The 24504-nt window shown below is 37.6% G+C and overlaps 2 protein-coding genes across 6 annotated transcripts in view; one reads left to right on the top strand and one right to left on the bottom strand.

Annotated features, from left to right (window-relative positions):
- The window catches only part of LOC127617694 (MAP/microtubule affinity-regulating kinase 3-like), a 42425-nt gene extending 23986 nt beyond the window's left edge, over positions 1-18439 (top strand). The window contains exons 11-19 of one of the 5 annotated variants that reach the window (XM_052089744.1): positions 4367-4479; positions 4571-4721; positions 4911-5107; positions 8158-8261; positions 8529-8768; positions 8988-9014; positions 14080-14189; positions 16486-16530; positions 17956-18187. In XM_052089744.1, the coding sequence (XP_051945704.1) occupies positions 4367-4479; positions 4571-4721; positions 4911-5107; positions 8158-8261; positions 8529-8768; positions 8988-9014; positions 14080-14189; positions 16486-16530; positions 17956-18044 (1076 nt within the window). In that variant the 3' untranslated portion in view covers positions 18045-18187. Of the gene's footprint in view, positions 1-4366; positions 4480-4570; positions 4722-4910; positions 5108-8157; positions 8262-8528; positions 8769-8987; positions 9015-14079; positions 14190-16485; positions 16531-17955 lie in introns of all 5 variants that reach the window. The other 4 variants (XM_052089745.1, XM_052089746.1, XM_052089742.1 and 1 more) reach the window with 4 other exon arrangements.
- Positions 18440-19557: 1118 nt separating this feature from the next.
- On the bottom strand, positions 19558-24434 carry LOC127617792 (creatine kinase B-type-like). The gene is made up of 8 exons (XM_052089865.1): positions 24280-24434; positions 23356-23554; positions 22502-22656; positions 21624-21756; positions 21178-21349; positions 20653-20776; positions 20058-20247; positions 19558-19939 (listed from the first exon to the last, which is right to left on the bottom strand). The coding sequence occupies exons 2-8, from the start codon at positions 23540-23542 to the stop codon at positions 19761-19763; spliced, it is 1140 nt and encodes a 379-aa protein (XP_051945825.1). The 5' UTR covers positions 23543-23554; positions 24280-24434; the 3' UTR covers positions 19558-19760.
- Positions 24435-24504: the final 70 nt, after the last annotated feature.

The following is a 24504-nucleotide window of genomic DNA, read 5'->3' as shown; positions in this document are numbered from 1 at the left end:
TAGAGCAGGTCGAAGGAGACTCTTACCACAATATAGAGAGAAAACGTGTAGAGACCATGAAGTAAGGGCATGAGGGGTGTACTTGTTAGTGTTGAGTGTTGCGTAACACATAGCAGCTGGCTCTCTCGTCTATCGACTTCTCTGGTGTCTTCTACTCCCTCTCCTGCTCTCTATCAGCAGACATCACCCTGTGTTGCAATGTGATATGATCACAAGTACGAGTGGAGAGCGAGCTTAGCTTACTGTAACATGAGGCGTAGCAGTGCAGAGCACCCCGCTTTGTTCACATATCTGCAATCAACCTATGGCATAACAACACATTGCCATGGAAAACCTGGGAATATCAGGGTATTTAAATTGTGGTTTCCAGTTATCTTAATTGCCATGGAAAAGTCTTAATATCTAAATAGGCAGGGTTCCCACTGTCATGGCAAATATGGAAATATCAGGGATTCTTTTTTTTTTTTTAAGGCATGGAAAAGGTATGGATTTTTTCCTAGTTTGCTCTGCTCTAAAACATCCTCTTAATATTGCTCTTTTTTTGTGTAATGTATAGAAAATAACTTTTAGATAGATATAGAAAAAGTCTTGACAATTCACTGATCAAAAAGTATATGAGCCCTGTATACACTTATTTCAAGTATGTAAACAATAACAAAGGAATTGGAACACTACTAGTACTTCCAGTATCATTACTGAATTCTTTAAATAAAGCTACGTGTTAACATTTTCTCAAAGAACATCAAACGTTTGCCTGAAGTGACTTATCTAGACGTGTTGTTGAAATAAGCACATCTACATGAGCGAGGTGATGAAATTTTATCATAGAAGCTTATAATTATTTCCTCAGCGGAAAGATGGGGAATATTGGATTGCTCCCATTATAATCAATGAAGCTGTCTGTGTGATCTGCTTCCTAATTAGCAAGTTATTTTGGAAAAAAGTAGGTGCGTTTACATGGAACCTATAACCCGTTATGACCGGACTAGTAGCACAGTCCGAATAAAACATTCTCATGTAACCACATCAATCAGAATGAACTGGCCAATTCCGATGAAAACTTCATTCGGATTGTAAGGGGTGGTATAAACCTTTTATAATCCATTTGAGAAGAAAATATTTGCCATGTAAATGCTTGATCGGATTGCTTTCTGAAACTGGGACGTTGTGCGCATGTGTCCATAACTGTTATGTAATGGTGTCATGACGACAAGGAAATGCTGAACTCTGAGAAGACGTGTGACCAATAGAATATCGAAACGTCACACACTGCCGACCTCTAATATAATTTATAGCTAGATGTTTTTATTGTAGATGGTATATTTAAAAATGTTTAATGTTTTTTTTAAATTTTAATTACTTTGTGATGTATTTTTTTTATTAATTCCAGAGGCCCTCACACGACATCATATCCTCGTTCGTTGTGTTCTCTGAAATAATCTCACATCCGCAAAGCGCTCTGATATGCGCACGTCTACAGAGGCTCGTGCTAAACTCCTGCGAAAATATAAACGAGCTATAAACTTGTCAAATATAAACTTTAATAGTGAACACAAAGTGCTCCAGTTTCACCTTAATTTTACGACTCTGTAATGGCGAATGTCCGTGGTCTTTGCGGGTTAATTCGCGCATTGTTAAACATTAATGTTTAAAAAAATAAATAAAATTAAAATAATTATCAAATTAAAAAATGTAATTAAAAAAACGGCACTTATACGTTGAGAGGAAAACCCATCCAAAACTCTTTAAAAACTGCAAATGTTGACCTCTGAGACAATGGTACGAAATCCGTTAAAGCGCCTGAGAAAATGTGTCCAATCAAATGCTTTCTAGAATGAGAACATTTCCTCCCCTAGCGTGTGTGGCTGTGTTCTAACTGCCGCTGATAATGCCTTCGCAGGGTGCTTCGAAAGGAGCGCAATCCATGTTGTAGGGTCAATTCCAAACAGATTTTGCAATCGCTTAAATAATGTTTTGACCTACCATATCACCTTTCAGCCTTCATTATCACTTTTCAGCTCTCTCAGTGAAGGGTAATTGTGCTTAGCCGATCACATTCCTGATAATAGTGCAACATAGGGTATTCATTTCATGGTTTGTTTCCTGACACACAAATGGAAATCCGGACCATCTACCCCTATAAAATTATTTAAGAAATCACGAACGATAGGAAAGTCATCAAATTCAATGATCAAAAGGTGTCTGACACACACACACATGAACACACCTTGTTACATATTGAGGAACTTTGAGAACAACTCCAGGGTACTTATCACAAATAGCCAAGCTCTTGAATCTGGAATGTAGAGTACATGGCCACTCTGGGCTTGTCTACCTCCCCCCACCCCCACTTTGTGAGAAGCCTCACATTGACAGGAGCATGCTGAATCTTGGCAGCCCACAGTGGTACTTGTGCATGTAGAGGATGTGAAACAAAGGTTCCCTTGATGTGCCTCTCTGAAGGAAAGCACTTAAACCAAGCAACATATGGATTCCCATGAGAGAGGAGTAGGTTTGATTCACCATCATTAAATATACCCTACATCTTGTTTCTCTCTCATATATGCATTAGAGAAAACATCCAACTGGCCTTAGTGCTTCAACATACAGACTCTATCGATCTGTAAACATTTTTGTAGGACAGTGCAGAGAGTGCAGCAAAGTTGAGCGAGAGAGAGAGAGAGAGAAACAGGCTTTTTGGACACGATGGACTGAATGTGAACCCGGGTCCCTGTGAGCCAATAGGTTTTTATTTGTGATACCAATGAGCTAACAACTGCACAAGTTATTTGCTTAGACTCTCTCTTTTATAAGCCTACATTGTCTTATAAAACAGTATTTGGTTACAGTCTTGAATGCCGATTAGTCATTACAGTGTTCCATCTCTACTAGAAATACAATACAATATAGAGTAGATTTACAATATATTAACAGCTATGGGGTAATTCTCTTGAAACCTGTCAGGAAAATGTCCTGGTCATATTTACCCAAAATTAAAACAGAAAAAAGCATGATATTATACTTTACATTGGGACCATTTAATGGAATATTCCGGGTTCAAAACAAGTTAAGCTCAATTGACAGCATATGTTGCATTATGTTGATTAACACTATAGTGTTACAGTGAAGAACTTACAATGGAAGTTAATTTGTCCAATTTTTGGAGGCTTTAAAAGCTTTTGAAGCTTATGATTTTATAAAAGCACTTACATTCATTATTTTGTTAAAACGAATGTATTTGAGCTGTAAAGTTGTTTAAATTATAAATTTTACAGCTGTTTTAAGGCTTTTGGGATTTGTTGATTTATATCTTCATACCAACAACAAAGATGTAAAATTGACTATAACTTTGCACAGAAAAGGTTTGTATGTGATTTTATCACACTAAAATCATGTTTACACACATAGTTTGTCTTATGGCTTATACCTTTGAAACAGTGAATATTTTAACTTTCCATTATAAGTACCTCACTGTAACCCAGATTTGAGCTTTTTTAAAGAAAAGGAGGGATGAGTCGAAATATATTTTTGTGGTAATCAACATTATGCCACTAATGCTGTTGGTTAGGTTTAACTTCTATTGAACCCGGAATATTCCTTGAAGATTTTTTTGCATTGTGGAGCACTTAACTTGATACACACCCCCTTTTTGAGCATAAACCATGAAACTTAACTTAAATGGTTGTAATTACTGAACCCTTTTTTTTTTTTTTATAAAAATCTGTGGAGAAAAATCTAAGTCCGCACCAAGGTAGAACTACAACCCCAATTCTGAAAAAGTTAAGACAGTTTGAAAAATGCTAATAAAAACAAAAAGGAGTGATTTGTACATTATATTCACAATGTTCCCCAAAGAGAAATTGGAAGTATTTGGGGCATTTCACCCTCTACAGTGCACAATATAGTTAAAAGATTCAAGGAATCTGGTCAAATCTCGGTGCGTAAAAGGCAAGACAAAAAAACACTTCTGAATGTACTTGATCTCTGATACCTACAGGTTTATGCTGTGTCTGCATAACTGAGGGGATGTGATGCAATTATGTTAACATGCATAATATTTAATTATCCTAATTATCCTATTCAATCTCTAAAACAGACAATTCAGACTTCAATTACTGTATTTATTTATAGTTGCATCAATGTTTCGGCTCAAGAAAGACTTGGATAGCATTCTAGAATTCAAACAAGATGTTTTCTGAAGAAAGTGGGAATGCTGCTTGATCATGCAAAAGTCAATAACCCTAAGTATGAACAACGGGAATAGTCATGCTTGCCTTAGGAGGCAATACTTCAGAAGTTATTTTGTATAGCACTAAACTAGCATGGGAAGGACACTGTGAATAAACCTTTGTGTGTCATTCTACAGATGTGATGGTGGGGATGGGCTTCTCCAGAGAAAAGATCCAGGAGTCTTTGTCCAAAATGAACTATGACGAGATCACAGCTGTATACTTATTGCTGGGCAGAAAGACCAATGAGGTGAGCTCTTTACGTAGCATCATTCAAAGTAACAGATATTTTGTGACTGGTCAACAGCACAAGTATTTCTTGCTGGTTTTGTGTGTTTTAGGAGGTTATTGACTCCATCTCCAATACTAATCTATCTGTGGTGAAGACAAGGCCCTCAAGTGAGATGAACGGCCAGTCACCAACTCACCTGAAGGTCCAGAGGAGTGTCTCGTCCAGTGAATCCAGAAAATCAAGACGCCATAGTGACCAAGGTGAATTGTTTAACATCTACATTTTAGCTCAAAATGGTGCATGTGAATACCTTGAAGCTAAAGAAGATTTTATTGGTGTAACTCTGATAACAGGCCAACATAATAGGACCATACAGAGGATATTCAGTTAAAGTGTATGGTGCAAAAACTATACTGAACCAGTTTATATCGATATGCTGTTTTTCTCAGTTGGAGTCACTAACTCAGGGTTGAGTAACTCTAAGAGGACGGTTCCTGGCACAGCCGATGATGTCAAACAGGAAGGTGGGGTCACAGTACGTAAGCCTCCATCTCACAGCCCCCCCAGCCCACTGCTAGGTAATGCCAACAACCCCAACAAAACAGAAATACCCGACCGCAAGAGAGGCAGCACCATCACACCTAATGTGAGTTCACTCTGTTTCTGTCCTTTCATGTACAATACAAATAGTCAATTTGCTTTGTTCCAAAATGTAGCCAGCTACCTACTGCCTTCATAGACATCTGCGCTCAAAGGCAGAAGAATCCTAACCACTGTGGACTCTCATAAGTGACTTATTTGGAACAGCCTACATTGGCAGCAATTCTGTTCATCATACAAATAACGCTCCACAAAGGAGACTCGACTTCATTCTTCTGAGCTGGTGGTGTGATCAAAAAGCATAAAAACGCATTGCATACACACACACAATCTGGGTGAAATAAGATTTTTTTACTACAACCCTATTTTATCTATACTTTCACCATGGAACAAAATATAAATGTATTTATTTTATAATTTGGATCACAACAATCTGAATCTTGGATGCATTTTTTTTTTTTTTTTTTCCAGATGGACGTTTTTATTTTTGTTTTGTTTTTCCCCACATGGAAGTGTTTTTTTTTCCCCCGCAATGCGTTATGGAATGTCTTCTCCATGATGCTGCCGTAGAATTTGGTTAAATCAAGTTCTCTTAGAAGGCAGCATAATCAAGATGCTTACCTTTTCGAAAATACTTCGCTTTTGGGAGCACTCACAGTTCCTTAAAATTATGTCTCTGTAGGCAGCTCACTAGGTGGATTTTGTCAATTTTGCAGATACCGATAACCAAGGTGGTGAAAAAGTGGAAAAAAAGAAGATTAATCTGCTGATAGTTTTTAAAATCGATTTACAGTGTTTAAAAATTTTCTAAATTTTTTCTTACTATGATGGCACAGACATAGAGACAACAACAGTCCAAAATTAATACAATCCCAAATGGAGTTTAACCCAAAAAATCTAAATCTCAATAATGACCAGAAACAAATGAAGATTTGGTGAATAACGTGGAACTTTTAAATGTTGGTTGACTGATATGGGTTTTTTAATGGCTGAAACTGATATCCAGAGAGCAGGGTGGTGGATAGGCCGATATAATGCTGATATATCACACAATTTAATACAGTAAATAACATCTACATAAAATAGCAAAAATAATAATAACAAACTTTTTTTTAGTATACTCAATTTCACATAAAATGTTGTTTAATGTGGTAAATAGCAGTTTCTTCTGATTTCTGTTTATTCATCCAATTTATTTGCAAATAATTTGTTTAACTTTATTTGTTAATAAAGTATGAAGGAAATGACAACATTACACACAGTTATCCTGCAACCATGGATTATGTGTGCATTAGCAAACACATTTTCTCACAAAAGACAGAATCAAACCAATTGTATATACAGTGCACAGTGAATATGGCATTTACTCAAAGCACGTGAAGCGATTACTTTTGAAGTTGCTCTCACACACTTGTGCATGTTCAGCAAGCAGCAATCACTTTACACAGTCCATATTCGCTGAAAGTTTTTTGATGAACATAACTCAGGGGATGGATACAAGAAAATTTCCATGTCCTTGAATATACCTCGGAGAACAGTGAAGTCAATATTAAGAAATGGAAGAAGTACAGCAGTAAATCTGCCTAGAGCAGGCTGTCCTCAAAACTGAGTGTACGTCCTCAAAACTGAGTGTACGTCCAAGAAGGGGACTAGTGAGGGAGGCCACCAAGAGACCTATGACTCCTCTGAAGTACTTATAAGCTTCAGTTGCTGAGATGGAAGAGACCGTGCACACAACAACTGTTGCCTGGGTTCTTCATCAGTCACAGCTTAATGGGAGAGTGGAAAGCCACAATTGGGGAAAAAAAAAACATGTGAAATCTCAGCAAGTGTTTTCCTGAAGGCATTTGGGAGACTCTGAAGAAAATTCTATGATCTGATGAGACCAACATTGGGCTTTTTGACCATCAAACCAGACACTATGTTTGACTTGATCCAAACACTTCACATAATCAAAAATACACTGTCCCTACCTTGAAGAATGGTAGTGGTTGCATCATGCTATGGGATGCTTCTCTGCATCAGGCCCTGGAAGGCTTGTAAAGGTTGAGGGAAATCCTAGAGGAAAACCTGATGCAGTCTGCAAGAGAACAGAGACTTGGGAGAAGATTTGTTTTCCAGAAAGACAATGATCCCAAGCATACAGCCAAAGCTACACAAGGATGGTTTCAAAACAACAAAGTTAATGTTCTTGAGTGGCTGAGTCAGACCATTTGAGAAAACGTGGATGGACTTGAAACAGGCTGTGCACTCGCGATCCCCACACAACCTGACAGAGCTTGAGCAGTTTTGCTTAGAAGAATGGGGAGAAATTGCAGTATCCAGATGTGCCAAGTTGATTGAGACCTATCCACCTTTATCCCATCGCGTGTTAAGAGAGTCTGATGGTTTACTTGCTTTAGAGGTAGATGTGTAATTGCGTTCCAGAGAAGTTTTGTGAGGTTCGTGAATTACATATATTTAAATGATAGTTAACAACAAATGAACTGTGATTGGTCAAAATGGCTAAATGGGAAAATGTATCGGCCAATGGCGATAATTAAAAAATTATGAATATCGTCAGTTGACCACTACTTTAAATATAACCACGGCCAAATTACACCAGGGACTCTTATTTTGAAATGATGGAGATTTGGCTTGATGAAACACGATGTATGTGCTAATGAGGCACATTTCAAAATACAGTAGTCAAATTGTTTTTGGCATGCTCTTTTCAATTTCGAACACAACAAATCAAAATAACAAAATATACATTGAAGTGAGGATGTATGAATATTGTCAATGATTTACAGACCGCAAACTCACCACAAGGTGTCAGTGATTGTTTTTATTTCTGTTCTAGAGGCTGCTGTTATACTGTAGAACCTATTTGTTCTAACTGTAGAATCCTCCAGTGGGGACCACAGAGGAATAAAAAAAAAAAACATGTCGGCATAGATTTTTCCCAATAACCGATAGTTCCAAAATTAACTTTTGACCCTGATTTATCAGTAAAACCGATATTTCGGTCTACCTCTGGAACAGAGCAATGGTCTCCTGTATCATTTCACATAATATGATAGAATATTATACCTGTAGTTTTCTGATGTCACACAGAATAACTCTGGATCTGGAGGCATGTCAAGGAGAAACACATATGTGTGCACTGATAGAAACAACACCGACCGCCTTTCTGTCATTCCCAATGGGAAGGAAAACAGGTAAAGTGTGGAGTATTGGTTCTACTTGTGTACTGAGTGCTGTAACCCATCTTTTTTCCCTTTCTTTTTACTACAAAACATGTTTACATTTGGTAGACGCTTTCATACATGTCCATTCACAGTGCATTCAGACTATATGTTTTATCAGTATTTGTGTTCCCTGAGAACGAACCCATGACCTTGCCATTGCTAATGCCATGCTTTACCAGCCACAGTAATCCCATGCAAATGTTGTGAAACCAAGACTGATTTTGTTTCCGACTTTAGTGTGTCATTGTCTCCTGGCTCTCGGGACCCTGGTGCCTCCACTCACAGCATCAGTACCGCTGCCACACCTGATAAAACGCGTTTCCCACGAGGCACTGCGAGCCGCAGCACCTTCCACGGGCAGCTGAGGGATCGTCGCACAGCCACCTATAACGGTCCCCCTGCCTCACCCACTCAACCGCGCAGCCGCGGTAATGCCAACAACTTGCTCACCAAGCTCACCTCCAAACTCACACGGAGGTAAACACACCCTCATATGCATATAAACGCACATACACAAATCTCACAAAAGTGTATTGTTGGTTTTGTCTCTAGTTATTAATGAATTTTGGTCTGAATTTCTTACCCCCTATTCTTTGATTTTTGTTATTTTGATATTTTCTCGTAGGTTCAATAGACTATTGTTTTATTTTGTCCATATTTGTAATGTCTGTCAATTTTTCATCTCTTGTGTTGTAGAAATATGTCATTCAGGTTTTCCAAAAGGTAGGACTTTGAATTTGTCGGGTGTAAGTCTCTCTTTTAACATAATGAGAGGAATCTCAAGCACTAACCCGTAGTGATTTGATTGCAGTGATTTGGGATTTAATACTCTCACAGTGGTTGATTACAGCATGCTTTTAAAACAATGCCTGCATCTTAGTGCGACCAGATCAACTCAATCTGCTGCTCTTTAACTGATTGCTACTAATCAAAATGTTTGCATGACACAAGCTGATTGTGCAAAACAATGTGTATGACGTAATTTGACATTTTAAAGGGATATTTCACCCAAAAATGAGTTATCTCATTATTTACTCACCCTCATGCTATCCCAGGTTTGCATGACTCCTTTCTTCAGCAGAAAACATTTGAAGAAAAATAGTTAAATATCTTAGCTCAGTAGGTCCTTAAAATGCAAGTGGATGATGATCTGATTTTTGAAGCTCCAAAAATCCCAGACAGTCAGCATAAACGTCATCCACATGAATCCAGCGGTTAAACTTCTAAAGCATTAAGATTGCTTTTGATGTGAAAAAAAGATTAATATTTAAGTACTTTTTAACTCTAAATCATCGCTTCCGGTAAGCTTCACGAGAGGGTGGAGATCTCTCGTGTGACGTATTCGCGTTGCCATGATACAGAGGTAATCTCACATTCTCCACTCGGTTGAGACATCCAGGATAAGCACACAAACAACCATTGCAAGTAAAGAAACAGATACAGATCTAAACCAAAACCAACCAAGCTATTGTACAGCATTCCTCCTACTCATTTGTAAACAGCACTGCTCTTCCGGCTGTGACTCACGTGCCTCAGTTTTTGTGTGTTCTAAATGCCAGTGCGATTAAGTCACACACGCATACCACTGCTGACCGAGTTATAAAAGTACATAAATGTTTATATTTTTCACGCCAAAAGCGATCGTGCCACTTTAGAAGAAATTGTTGTCAAATGGATGACATTTATGCTGACTGTCTGTGATCAGTGCAGATCATCATCCACTTGCATTTTAAGGACCTACTGAGCTGAGATATTTTACTAATTTTCTTCAAAGTTGTTCTGATAAAGAAAGCAAGTCATACACACCTGGGATATGTGGAAGAACTTACATTTTTGGGTGATCTATCCCTTTAAGAAAAGCTTTATTTGTGAATCATTGTATTAATTCAGGAAGGGCTTTTAGTATATTCTTGGCTGTAAAATGTGTAGAGAGATATGTTTGGCATTCATCTGACAGAAATGTTGGATTTATAACTCTAAATCATTCAATAACAAACAATGCCGATAAAAATAGTTAAATCTAATTGAAATGGACTCTTATGTAATATTTGTTTATGCTTATCAGAGTAGCACCAAAGTCTTCTTAGAAAGTCAGTCCACTCTGTGGCCATCTTTGGAACATTCTCGGGTAGGCTGGGCAGCTATTTTTCTATGTAAACAAGTGGCAAATAAGTGCAGCTCATATCTTCTTGAATAGGGAAAGATTTAAATCTCCAAAACGGTTGGTCAAGATTATGATCAAAGAACATATTTCAAATCAGCAGTTTAATATGACAACACATGTATCATAAATTGTGCTGCTTTACCTCAGATTACGCAAAAAGAAAAAGAAAATCGCTTATGCACTTGCGCATTCTCGATGTCTATATCTAAAATGGCCAAGTCTGTATCTAAATGGCCAAGCTCTGTAGAATTCACTTGTGAGTTGAGTCTCCTGTGCGCTTTGTGTGACGTGCAGTTGCCAGTGTAGAGAGTTACAAATCGGTCACTTATGAGGTTCCATTTTTGGTGAAGATGCCCATGTTAGCAGTAGACAGCAAGGTTTTGAAATTAAGCAAAGAGAGCAGGAAAATTGAAGGGGTTTTGTGGAAGATTGTTGAAGTTTTCAATGAAATACAATATTGTTATGATTTGCTTTGTTGAAAATAGCATGAGAAATTGTGGATATCTCTCCCATTGAGTAGTAATGAGTGGTTTGTACCATAATGGACCCATTTGATAATAGTACACTGCCATCTGGTGGTAGAAAGTGCACTTAGGGTGTTGCACATTTGGTTTGTGTCAGTTACAACTAAAATTGACTAAGATTAGATTAGTCCACTTTTAGAGCCAGGTACAGTGTGACTGCAACTGCCCTTTAAGGGAATCCCAATTGTTTCACTTAAAGGGATAGTTCACCCAAAATATAAAAAAATTATCTCATCGTTTACTCATCCTCATGACATCCCAGATATGTATGACTTTCTTTCATCTCAAGAACACAAATTAAGATTTTTAGAAGAATATTTCAGCTCTGTAGGTCCATACAATGCAAGTAAACTTTGAAGCTCCAAAAGCACATAAAGGTAGTCTATAAGACTCCAGTGGTTTAATCCATGTCTTCAGAAGTGATATAAGTGTGGATGAGAAACAGATCAATATTAAAGTCCTTTTTATTAAAAATTCTTCTCCCTGCCCAGTAGGTGGCGATATGCAGAAAGAATGTAAATGGACAAAAACAACAAAAGAAGAATGTGAAAGTAAAAGTGGAGGTTTATATTAAAAAAGGACTTTAATATTGATCTGTTTCTCACTCATGCCTATCCATTGTCCATGGATTTTTTTTATGCTGACTTTATTTGCTTTCTTGAGCTTCAAAGTTTTGGCCACCCTTCACTTGCATTGAATGGACCTAGAGTGCTGAGATATTCTTCTAAAAATCATACTATGACTTTCTTCTGCAGAACAAAAATGTAGATGCACATTTGGGATGGCATGAGGTTGAGACTAAATGGGAGTTTGCGTCCTTTAAATCAAACTCTGTAAATCTCTGATTACACTTCTTAATCTCATGTCTCGTTTCATTTCTCTTCTGTTTTTCTTTACCTTTCTTTTCATTTTAATTTCTTCAGTTTAATTTATGCGTCATCATCATAGAGGTTTTTTTTGTGAACAAAAGTGGAAAAGTGAAAAAAAAAGTTTTTTAATGTGAGTTTTCTTTGAAGGGGTACACTGAATGATCAATGAACCTTAGGTGTGTGAAATTCATATGCCTTAATATTGTCATGTGCTTAAAGAATGTGTCATGTGGGAGGAGCCAATGGTTGACTGTAGAGTGCAGCAGTGACTGCCCACTTTTTCAACCATAGTTGTTCTGGGTGTATTTTTTTCCCAGTTAATTTTCAACATATTTATGAGATCAAAATCCCATCTAAAGTATTGCGGTCACAGATCCAAAAATAAGCGCGAATCAAATAATATTAACCACAGATAAAAAAAATATCAGGCATGAATCAAAAATATATAAACACATTTAAAATATGCTGCAAAAAAAACAACAGAAAAATTAAAGCCAAGTCATCAGAATTGCAAACAAAATCATGTTTTCTTTGGTTATATTACTGTTTTTTTGTGCTGTCTTACAATTCTGCCCATATTTTCATTCGTTTTGTACGCTTGTGCTATATTTTTCTTTGCTTTTTGTTTCCAAGTTCTGTGCTTGGTTTTCCAAAACTTGTGAGTAGAGTTTCATGTAAATCAGGGGGTGTTTTGCGTCCCCACTGGTCCACTAGTTCTTGATCGACAGCTCCTCCTCTAACAATCATTGGAAGAGGGGAGTTGATGTCACTCCAATGCAACTCCGTCGGCTGCTGCTCAATATGATATTATTTGTGGTTTGTAGATACGCTGCTTGTGTCTGTTTTGAGTATTTTCTGCCAGCTCTAGGAAAAAATGTGTTGTCCGAATAGGTAATTATCATTGTCCGTCAACACATGTATCGAGTCTTTAGAATTTAGTTAGCAGAGTCTTTAGTTTAGGCATTATTTTAGACTTCCTTGTTTGTAGGTTGGTGTGGATGTTTGATGCATGTTTTTACCAGCTGTACTAAGTTGTGAGTTCAGAACCCAACTTGATTTATAACCAAGGAAAACATGATTTTGTTTGCAATTCGGATGACTTTGCTTTAATTTTTCTGTTGATTTTTTGCAGCATATTTTAAATGTATTTATATATTTTTTTATTCATGCTTGATATTTTTTGATCTGCGCTTGTTATTTTTTTTTTTATATGCACTTATTATTTTTTGATTCATGCTTAATATTTTTGGATCGGTGACATTAATACTTTTGACAGGATTTTGTTCCCATACATATTGAATTTAAAAACGACTTCAATAAAGAATTTTTAGCCTTGAAGCAAACCAACTAGCTCCGAGATGAATTGCAACCTTTAAAAACCCAACTGATTCAAAGCAAAAATCTTATTTTAAAATCAGGGGGGAAAAGATTAAATTACTAGACTGGGTAGTTAAATTATTGGATGTGAGAATGAACTACTTATTCCATTAAGCATCACAAAAGACATAATTGAACAAAAACAACAGTACAATATAAACATCCTTAATGTTTTAGAAATGTTTTTTTTTATTATTATTATTTTTAAACGTACTTGAGTAAAATATTTAGAATTTAATTGGAAAATATTCAAATATATTCATATATGCAAGTGATGTAGTTGAAAAATGAGAGTGGGCGGTCCCTGCTGAGCTCTGTTGGCACAATTCCTGTTTCCATGGTGACCGTGACTTCTCTGATTGGCAGATCTCTCTTTAGGATTAGAGTTAGTATACTGTAGTATACTAAAAGTTGGTTGTTAAACATAATTTTATAAAATTGAAATCTCTTCTTTAGTCCCCGCTAAAAATGTCTGAATGGTTAAAACAAATGGGATTTTTACACCCACAGTCCTACTTTTGCGTTCTATAGGACTAAATTCTTTACAAGAACATATGTGCATGTCTTAAAGAAGGCTTCTGGAGGGATGAGCCAGTGTTGGCTATTAGGAAGGATTTAAGTTAAAAAGGACTGTAAGCTGCAACAGACCTTCAGCAAGTCACCTTCGGATTGTGCCTTAAATGAAATAAATGAACCGCTCTGATCATACAGTTCTTTCATACACCTATAACATAAAGAAATGCTCGATTTACTGTTTAAACTGTCTCTCAATCTATCCCTCTCTTTCCTGTCTTTCCTTCTCTTCCTGCCTCCCTCCCTCCCTTTATCTCTTTCTGTCTGGCTTCCTCCCCCAGGGTCACTTTTGACCCGAGCAAACGGCAGTCTGCTGTCAAATCAGGGCCGGCTGCCCCCTCTGTGCCCCCCACCCTCACAGTCCCCTCCAACCCTGCGGCAAAGACTCTTAGTAAGTCTGCGCTCCACTCGTTTACTGTCTTCCTCTTTATTTTTCATCCCCCTCTCTACCTGCCTCCATCTCCACCTCTCTGAACATGTGACTCTGTAGTAGTATTTGTTTTATCTGCATCCACTAGTTTAATTTTTCTTTCTTTTTGTCGGTTTTGAGCTGCTCTTTTCTTCCAGATTCAGCTGCTCTGACTTTAGGGAGTTGTAAGAATTCACAGATGAAGAGTGTCTAGAGGATGGGCTCGTTTAAACACAAATAAACAACTATACGTTGTATTTAATTGTGAGCGAAAGGCTTAATGCATGTGTGAGAGAGAAGGCAAAAGACATGTTATTTCTGTCATTTCTAGGGTTCCCACGGTTATGTAAAGCCTCTTATAGATATATCTGGGAATTTTAGGGAGCAAGTTGTGATTTCTGGGCATGGAAAAGTCAGAAATTAATCAAATATTCAAAAATATATTTAGTAATTTTTATATTTATGTTGCACTGGCCAATATTGCAGTCATCTTGGACTTATATTTACACTTATCGGCATGGATGCACTGACATTGCAGAAATGCCCTATTTGCAGTCAGCCATGATTAATAATTATTCCATGAGCGAAAGGGTCCTTTCTTTATGTAGAGTTTTTTTAATGAAGAAAAACAGATAATTTAACATAACTTTTAAGTCATTAAAAAAAAGTTTGGAATTTCTTTTTTTCTGCAGTAGTGATTCTCACGAATCTTGTTAAAAATATGTCCTGGTCCTATTTTACTTCAAATTTAAAAGAAAGAAATAAGAAATATTCTAGAAAATGTAGCCTATTTTTTGGTGCAATAAAGGTGTTTTTTTTTTTTTTACATTGTGACATTACTTTCATGACTAAGCACATTTACCCCAAAATACTTAATACCCCCCCTCCCCCCGCTATAATATTTAAATAGCAAAGTATTTATTCATCATTGTAGTATTCACTTGGTACTGCCTTTCATTTTTATGATTTTAATTTAGGAAAAAAAACAGCATTTTTTTTTTTGGTACAGTGAATTAGAGAATTGGGGTGTAAAATGTGTTTTAGTGTCCTGAAAATCCCATTAAAATGCAAAAAATTTGTATGGTCCTAAATGTAGGCCTCATTTTCTCCCCAACTTGCAATGCCCAATTCACAATTCGCTCTAGGTCCTCGTGGTGGCGTAGTGACTAGCCTCAATCCGGGTGGCAGAGAACGAACCTCGGTTGCCTCCGTGCCTGAGACAATCCATCTTATCATGTGTCTTGTTGAGCGCATTAACATGGAGACTTTATGCTTCACATGTGGAGGCTTCACGCTATTCTCTGCGTCATCCAAGCACAACTCCCACACACCCCACCGAGAGCGAGAACCACACATTATAGCGTCCACCAAGAGGTTACCACATGTGACTATACCCTCCCTAGCAACTGGGCCAATTAGGTTGCTTAGGAGACCTGGTTGGAGTCACTCAGCACACCCTGGATTTGAACTCGCAACTCCGGGGTGGTAGTGAGGCCTCATTTTCTTAATTTAAAAAAAAAAAAAAAATGTCTTTTATTTTTTTATTGATTTAAAGGGACACTTTTGTGACAGGTTTCTTGAGAATCAACCAGTTCTGCTCAGCTTTAAAATATTAATTGACTAGAATTTACACATTTTAAGGGCAATATCTGTAAATGACTTTCAGGTTTTCACAAATGACTGGAAAAAACATGGAAGATTATTATTCAAAAAGGTGTGGGAACCCTGAGTCTCTATCAGTCTGAACAATGGCGTATACATAAACGCACTATGACATGCATCCTCTCGCATGTGAAGTGCACAGTGTACTGTATGTACACATGACCCTTATGTCTATATATCCATCCGATGTCAGGTCACATCCAGTGATGTCTCGCATCCAGTGCTCGGAATAGGCTTTTACCCATGATGCACTCTTTCCGTGACATTCTTGATGTCTTTTGTTATTTGAAGGAAGCAGCATGGCAGTGTCAGATAAGTGCATGGCCAAAAAGTATTTCACATATTCAGACGTCGAAGTCGGATGTAACAGTCTTGTATACTTTGTTGTGTTTTTGTCTCACCACGTACTGATAAAACCAAGTCTTGTGGGGGAGTTTACTTTTTGACTACCTCATTTATTTATGTCTCTCTCATTCAGTCTCTCTCGTGTGTAGTGATGTGCTCTAAAATGACTAAAAATTACTTACTTGACCTTTTCCCTTTCTTTGTCTCTCACTCTCCATCCATTTCTTTTTGCTTCATTGTGATCTCTAATCAATCAACAAATAAACCATAGAGTCTCAACCGAGTTTGAGAGAAGCGGGAGATTTGAGGGCTCAAGGTGAGGTGTCCGACTGGAAACCCTCATTTTCAGTATGAAAACAGGAATATTCTCTTTGCTCATTATTGTCATGTGTTTTGGTTGTATGTTCCCCATCTCCCACTGTAAGCTGGAGATATCAGTGTGTATAGTAGTGTGTACATCACAAGGGCCGTTCGTTTGTCCTATTGATCATGAGTGATGTATTTTTTTTGTTGTTCCATTCATGTTAGGGCTGGGCAACATATTGAATATTCACATTATATTTGTGATTATTTTAGATTTACAGGTTAAGCTCAATCGACAGCATTTGTGGCATAATATTGATTACCACAAAAATGTATTTCTACTCATCCCTCCTTTTCTTTAATAAAAGCGCAAATTTGGGTTACAGTGAGGTACTTGCAGTGGAAATGTTACGGTCAATCCGTAAATATTAAAATACTCTGTCAAAAGTATAGCCACAAGATAAACAAAATATGTGTTAACATGATTTTAGTGTGATAAAATCACTTACTAACCTATTCTGCATTAGGTTATATCCAATTTGACTTTGTTGCCATGATGACGTAACGCTGTAAACACTTAAACAACCATAAACATTATTTAATGATTTAAATTGGTTTAAACAAATTTACATTTCTGCCTTTAACCACACAAAACATTGGCCCTACTCACTTCCATTGTAAGTGCCTTACTGTAAACTTGAAATAACCTTTTTTTTAAAAGGAGGAACGAGTCTACATTTTTTCCACAACTGCAGTCCACAACAAGACCTTATCTTTTGTTGAATAAAATATTCCTTTTAATGAAGACTCATTAGACTGGTTTTGCATTCCTTCCTTATGAAAGCGTTATGACTGATATGTTTGAATAGCATCTGTGGTTTAAAATTCAGTAGCACACATGGCATTATAGATGCAAATGTCAATTCATTTCTGTGAATCAGAATCTGTCTATTTCAGAAAATAGATTAACCAATTCATTTGTTCGTTTCAGCCAAAATTATTTCATGATTTAAAGTTTTAGTAAAATATATATAGATTAATATTTACATATTGTGTATGTAATTGAAAGTAAATGATTTATACCTTATTTTCATTTTGTAAATGGAGGTCTTGATTTTTTTTTTAATGTTTTTATATATTCCAGTATATATAATTAAATATAATTGTTTTTCCTATATTGCCCAACCCTAAGTCATGCTATATTGCTTTACAATGTATGCTGCTTGTCTGCATGCCCCAGTTTGAGTGTTGTGCATTTGTTTCACATTAATTTCCATATGTGATGATTAATAACCCATTTATGCACCAGCATTGTGATTAATGGTTAATTTCCAAGCATACAAAATGTTGCTTCCATGTTTCTCCATCCACCTCACTGATCTTAACCTTGTAATTCGCTCTTTATATTCCCTTTCCACTCCGTCTCAAACTCGTACAGTCGCCATGTATCTGGGGATCAGCAGAAAGATGAAGGGAAAGATGGAAAAGACGGCAAACCCCGCTCTCTCCGTTTCACCTGGAGTATGAACACCACCAGCACCATGGAGCCAGCCGACATCATAAATGAGATCCGCAAAGTTCTGGACGCCAACAGCTGCACTTACCAGCAGCGTGAATGCTTTCTGCTTCTCTGTGCCCACGGCGACAGCCGCACTGACAGCCTTGTCCAATGGGAGATGGAGGTGTGCAAACTGCCCCGGCTCTCACTTAATGGTGTCCGTTTTAAGAGGATATCTGGCAACTCAATCACTTTTAAGAATATTGCTTCCAAAGTTGCAGGCGAACTCAAGCTATGAATAAATCTTTAGTGTAACTACATAGAGGAATTTATGAAATGGTTTAGTTCAATATAGACAAATGAATTAAGCTGCACAATCGTAAAGTAGCAGTTTACGATTTCTTTCTCTTTTTTTTTTTATAAACCACTTACATGTATTTGAGAAAATGTATATATTTTAAACATTGCTTAAAGCAATAATTTCTTAACATCAGTCACACAATTATTGTATTATTGTGTAAGTCATTAAATGCTGTAAGAACAGGTTTGAAACTTTGAGTGTTACGATTGTATGCACATCATTACATGCTCAGAGTACGTTCACAGAGGAGCCAACTCATTGCCATCAACATCATTACAGACTGATGAGTTCAGACGGATCATTCAGGAAATGGATACTAGATTGAGATTTGTATGAGTTTGTTTTATTTTAGCAGGCACTATTCTGTTGTGGTTTTAATTATTGCGTGTTTTGAGCTGTCCTTGTGTATAGGGTGTGCTCAAACCTTGAAAAAAAAAAGTTAAGTTGCTTAAGACTTGTGAAAATTTGCTCTGCACCTCTATATATTGCTGGTGCTCATCTGTGAAAATGGCTGCAGTAATCCTGATTTGAATGTTACCAAGAGCAAGCTTTAGATGTTTTATAATTTATTTAACGTCATTGCCCACTCATGTATTTTTAGTGTAAATAATGTACTGTATGTGGTAATTACACATTTTCATATATATTTTTTTTGTGTTATCTAAAACCAAGAGATCATCTTGTAATCTTTCACTTATAAGACTCACCACAGATTCCATTCTGTAACTTGTCACAGTGTTCATTGCCGAGATCTAATACAGCTACGAAATGATCTCAACATTGTATTGGGTGTTTTTCATCAGTATGTGCTTTGTTTCAATTAATCATTTCTCTAACCCCATTTGCATTTTAAGAGCTGCAGGGCAACAACTGAGCTACTCCACAACCTGTAGATCTTGTTACATAAAGAAATGGGTAGGAATTCGGCCTACAGGTTTCTCACGCTCATTGAAAACCTTGAATTATACGGAATATAATTTCCTAGTGATTTTTTTTTTTCCCCTCTCTCAGAAAATCTAAGTTCTAGTTACACTCCGTTCTAAACTATTTTATTGGCTAGAAATTGAAATGTTTGAATTCAATATCTATAAAATTGTTTATATTAATCCTTATCCAGTAGTCAAAAATGAAGGGAAAAGAAAATGGTCTAGGAAATCTGGAATGAAGTGGAAAGACAAAAATAATGTGAACATGGGCCAATTTTTATTCAGAGATATGCTCATCCAACTGTTGCCCTGAGACATATACAGTATATCTGTGTAACAAGAACTTGCCAGAGAACGAAGAACTCTTAAATACAGCATGTATTCCAAAACCGAGTCAAAGTTAAATAAGAAATGAGGGGGTGCGGGAATGATTTAGGGAAGGGAGGTTGAAGTGCAATTTACTTCTGGGCGGGCATGAGGTCATCAATGGACTGGCCTTTCTCCAGCTGTTTCTCCATCTCGATCAACAGTTTGACTCCATCCACTACTGCCTGCACCAGCTCCACCTCAGAGAAGCCCAGCCGGTCAGCATTGGAAATGTCAAAAACTCCACCTACAGCAGCAGTGTCTACACCACCTAATGATGAAAAGAACATCAGTTTACATTGAGCTGTATTAATTCTCTTGATGAAATGCGGCAGGAAGATGCTAGTTAAGTATACAGTAGATTGTAGTTAAGATTGTAGTCTTTTTACCTGTTCCACGTTTCTGCAGCCTCAGTTTCTTAAGGACCTCTTCAAACTTGCTATTCTTGCTGAGATTAGGCAGTTTGACATGCACTCCGGCACGCAAGCCTGTGCCCAGGTTGGATGGGCAGGTGAGGATGTAGCCAAGGTGCTCGTTCCACATGAACGCATGTCCCTTGTTTTTGAACAACTCTTCAATCTGTGAGAAATGCAATCAGTTTGAATTTATTGCCCTTCTATATAATCAGGTGCTTGAGAAATGTCAGTGAAAGTCCTTGAAATAGTCTTACAGCCATGCAGCAGGAATTATTCAAATCATACAAGCAAACACAGACAACAATTAACTTTCTGTATACTTAATGCAGTTATTAAATATAGTTCCTATAATTAGGAACTATATTTAAGCTGAAGTTACCGTTTTACAAAAGGTTAAGCTAAATCACAATGTTATTAATGTGTATAATGTGACAAGGTAGGCCTAAAAATTTTACAAGAGACAACGGCTCTCAAAACGGTTTGAAAAAAAAAATAATATCTTGGCAATAAGTTGCAAAGAAACAGGGCAAAGTTTATGTATAACTTGTGTAACATGGAAATGTTATACCGTGGTGAGGCCTGTGCAGAACCGATTGAAGACCTCCTTCATGTTGCCACCTTTCTGCATGGAGATGACGCGTAGGTGGTCCTCTTCATTCACCCACACAAGAAAAGTCTTGTTATCATTGTGCCTGGAGAATTAGAATGAAGTGGTTTTCCAGTAAGCAACTATGCTTGTATGGGGTGGGGAGACAAAGTAGTATTTTGATCAGAACTAGTGGAAGTCTCATTTCCAATTCTGACTACATACTTTCATCTAAAACTAGATCCTAGGTGAGGGCATACAAGTATTAGGGGTATTATTAATTAAATTATAGTGTCGAGTCATAACTAAAATTTAAAAAATGGATTCTCAGTAATTGGCACATAGCATTTTGTAAAGAGACGCGGCATGTTTACAGTGAGAACAACTCAATGGTAATGCCTCCATTTGCAGCATCTGGCATTAAACCAACTAGAACCAAGTTTCCTTTCTATAAGTCACCCTCTGAATAGTGCAAGCTGTGCATTAAGGAAAGTGTAGAACACTGACCAGATCCCTCTGGCATCAGGCCAATCACGAGCCATCCCTGAGGCCAGCAGCAGGGGAGATACAGGCTTGTCAAACAGGAAGTGGTCATCAATAAGCTGCTGCTGCTCAGCCTCTGTCATGTTCTTCAGGGCGTAGTATTTACCTTTGAGATCCCCAGTCAGGGCACCAAGAGCTATGGTAGACAGATCAATGTAATAAATAAATCAGTGCATAAATCATGTATACATTACATCAATTATAAAATAAATTGTTTTTATATAAAATAGTATCCATGGAGAACAGATTAAAGGTCAAGCTGAAGGAAGATATTTAGGAAAAGCCATGGCAATGTTTTTCCATGTTTAACTGGGTTCAGTCACTGCCAATGATACTCAATACCACTAGAGGGAGCCACCAGGCCTACATTGCAGGAATGTAAGCTATGGTTAATGTGACATTGCAGCTACCTTCCACAGAAAGCTTCTCAATAGCTCTCCTCTCGCCACGACTGCAGTGGGGTGGCAGGCAGAAACCACAGATGCTTCTGCCAGTTCTGACACGAGAGCTCAGCACGTAATTGGAGTCTAGGTCATCACCACCCTGCAGGGACAAAAAGTTATGTTCTTGTGAATAAGTAAGATCACCATGCCCACCATTCTATAGTCTAATAAAAACACCAAACAGGCCTTTAAAGGAATAGTTCACCCAAAAATGAACATTTATTGATAATTTACTCACCCTCAGGCCATCCAAGATGTATCAGAGTTTCTTTCTTCATCAAAACAGAATTTAAGATTTTTAAACCATGCAAGCGAATGTCCTCCATTTTTGTGGTGGTCCAAAATGCATATTTAGGGTGCATCAAAATAATCCACACAACTCTAGTCAACAAATAAAGTTCTTCTGAACCCAAATGATTTATAATTTTTAGAAACAAAACAATACTTGTATACTTTAACTACAAATGTTCACTTCCGTACATCTCTGTGACACGTGCGTGCTAATGAGATGGATGATAAGATTGTTGTTACGATCACGCGTCATGTGGAGTAGGCAGGAAGCGAAGTTAAAAGTATAGTTTTGTTTCTAAAAATTAATTGTTTGGGTTCAGAAGAACTTTGTCAACTGGAGGCATGTGGATTATTTTGATGCACCCTACATATGCATTTTGGACCATCAAATAAACTGAGTACATTCACTTGCATTGTTTAAAGGAGGCTTGAAATTAAATCCTAAAAATCTTAAATTCAGTTTTGATGAAGAAAGAAATTTTTGAATGGCCTGAGGGTGAGTAAATTATCAGCAAATTTAAATTTTTGGGTGAACTATTCCTTTAACTCCATACCTTGAGGTTATTTGGGTTGAGGTCAGTCTTGTGTTTGTCTGATGGCTTGTACCCTCCATGTCTGTCCTCAATGATAGGGTCCAGCAGCTCCTTAAACACCTCATAGGTCTCCTCGTCCCCAGCCACACAACCCACAGTCATAATGAAGGGGTGGCCTGAGATTGGAAACAAGTGTGAATGCACACAAATTAGAAGTCATGCATAGTGCCGGAGCTGACATAACAATAAAACATCAGTTTAATCCATGCTTATCAAATGCCTTCTCAGAAGTAGCTTGACTGTGTAACCCCTGATAAACCGTGTATGTTTTTACCAGGATTATCTACGCCAGTTTGAATGGCTTTATCTATGGTGAAGCCATTGGGCGTAGAGCGCTCACGGAGCTTTTTGTACATGTCCAGAGTGAGGACCTTGGCCATGTGGCTGCAGTGCTCGCTAAGGTCTGGATACTCATCCTCAGCTGACAGTTGCTTGATGCTCAGAGTGGCTAGTTTAACATTGCTAAATAAATACAACAACACAAGAGATGTAAAAAAAATACCACACTCTGTGAAAAGATGAAGTCATCTGTTGTTCACAGAGTTCTGGTGTGGTTTGGCACCATTTGCCTTACCAAATACTTTGTTTAAATGGTATTCAATCTTTTATGTGGTCTTGCACATGCTAGACAGAAACTGCAGCAACAAAGAGTCAGCAAGGTCACTCTTAACGCACAATGATATTGACATTTCTGTTTTCATAAAAGAGACTTTCCGATCCTAGTGAAATGATGAGGCTCTTAATGCATTGCCAGATTGTAAATGCGCACAACAGATGGTCTTTGAAGAGAACTGAGAGTTGTTTGGTCTCTTTACCTGGGTTATCTACCCCGGTTTGGATTACATCATCCAGTGTAAATCCGCTGGACGTCTGTTTGGAGCGCAACTTCTCATATATGGCCGGGGTGAGCACCTTAGCCATATGGTTGTTGTGCTTGCTGAGGTCAGGATATTCATTGGAGTTCTTCATCTTCAGCTGGTTGTGGCTGTTTCCGAAAGGCATGGCTGCTGCTCCCTTTGCATGGCCAAGGGATGGAAAATAAAGGTGGTTACACTTTATGCTTAATAAAGCCAGGAGGCGTATCTAACATTCGAATCTCGCATCCTAACATTTGAATAAAACTGGGAAAGACTTGGGTTTTCGTGGAGATATGTGGATAAATTGGAAAGGTTTTTTACCCAACTTACTTTTAAGCGTGATATAATTGTTAAACAAGCATTCAAATCCCCCCTTGCTTTTCTGAATGATGAACTTAAGGGGCGAGATGCGCAGTGGTTAGCAGTATGTACAGCAGGAAGGTGAGGTAATGAAACTTTGTCCGATGGTTCAGTTCGTTTCCACTATACCACCGGATTTCTTAATTCGTTATTTTTATGCAAACTACAAATGCACAAACTTTGGTGCAAAAATTAGATCGATTATATCGATGACTTGAAACTACTCTTAAGATCTGACTTAGGTCGTTTACTCTACGGGACCACGTAGACGAAAGAGTAAAGGGGGGTGATTAGTCAGTGTTCCTGATCTGAGAATGAGACTTAATTCACAAAACGCCTATACATTTTCAGATAAAGCCTAATAGGAGACCTCTATTCTTAATAAATAGAACAAGTATTTTATACAAAGTCCTTTATACAGAGATGCACGAAAAGCCAAGTCTTTACCTTTTTTTTTAAAAGCAATCTCAGATAAGCTCATTTTTATGCGTGGAAAAAAAAAACGAAATAATGAACCCTTACCGTGGGTTGTGGACTACTGCTAGAGGAAGACTGGGCTGAGACAAAGATCCCTATTTTTCCGGTTGTGAATGAAACTCCTCGGCGTCACTGTGCTCTCCAGCACTAGAGTATGATGGAGCGTCTGTTTTATAGTACGGGAAAGCCGCGCCCATTGGCTACTATGTGTAGTCCATTCATCGATTAGAAGATCTTGACGTTGTAGTTCTCGTCAGTTGGAGCTTTGAC

The sequence above is a fragment of the Xyrauchen texanus genome, chromosome 24 (genome assembly GCF_025860055.1).
Source record: "Xyrauchen texanus isolate HMW12.3.18 chromosome 24, RBS_HiC_50CHRs, whole genome shotgun sequence".
Taxonomy (NCBI): domain Eukaryota; kingdom Metazoa; phylum Chordata; class Actinopteri; order Cypriniformes; family Catostomidae; genus Xyrauchen; species Xyrauchen texanus.
Note: the sequence above shows the minus strand (reverse complement) of the source record. Positions and strands in the feature narration are given on the sequence as shown.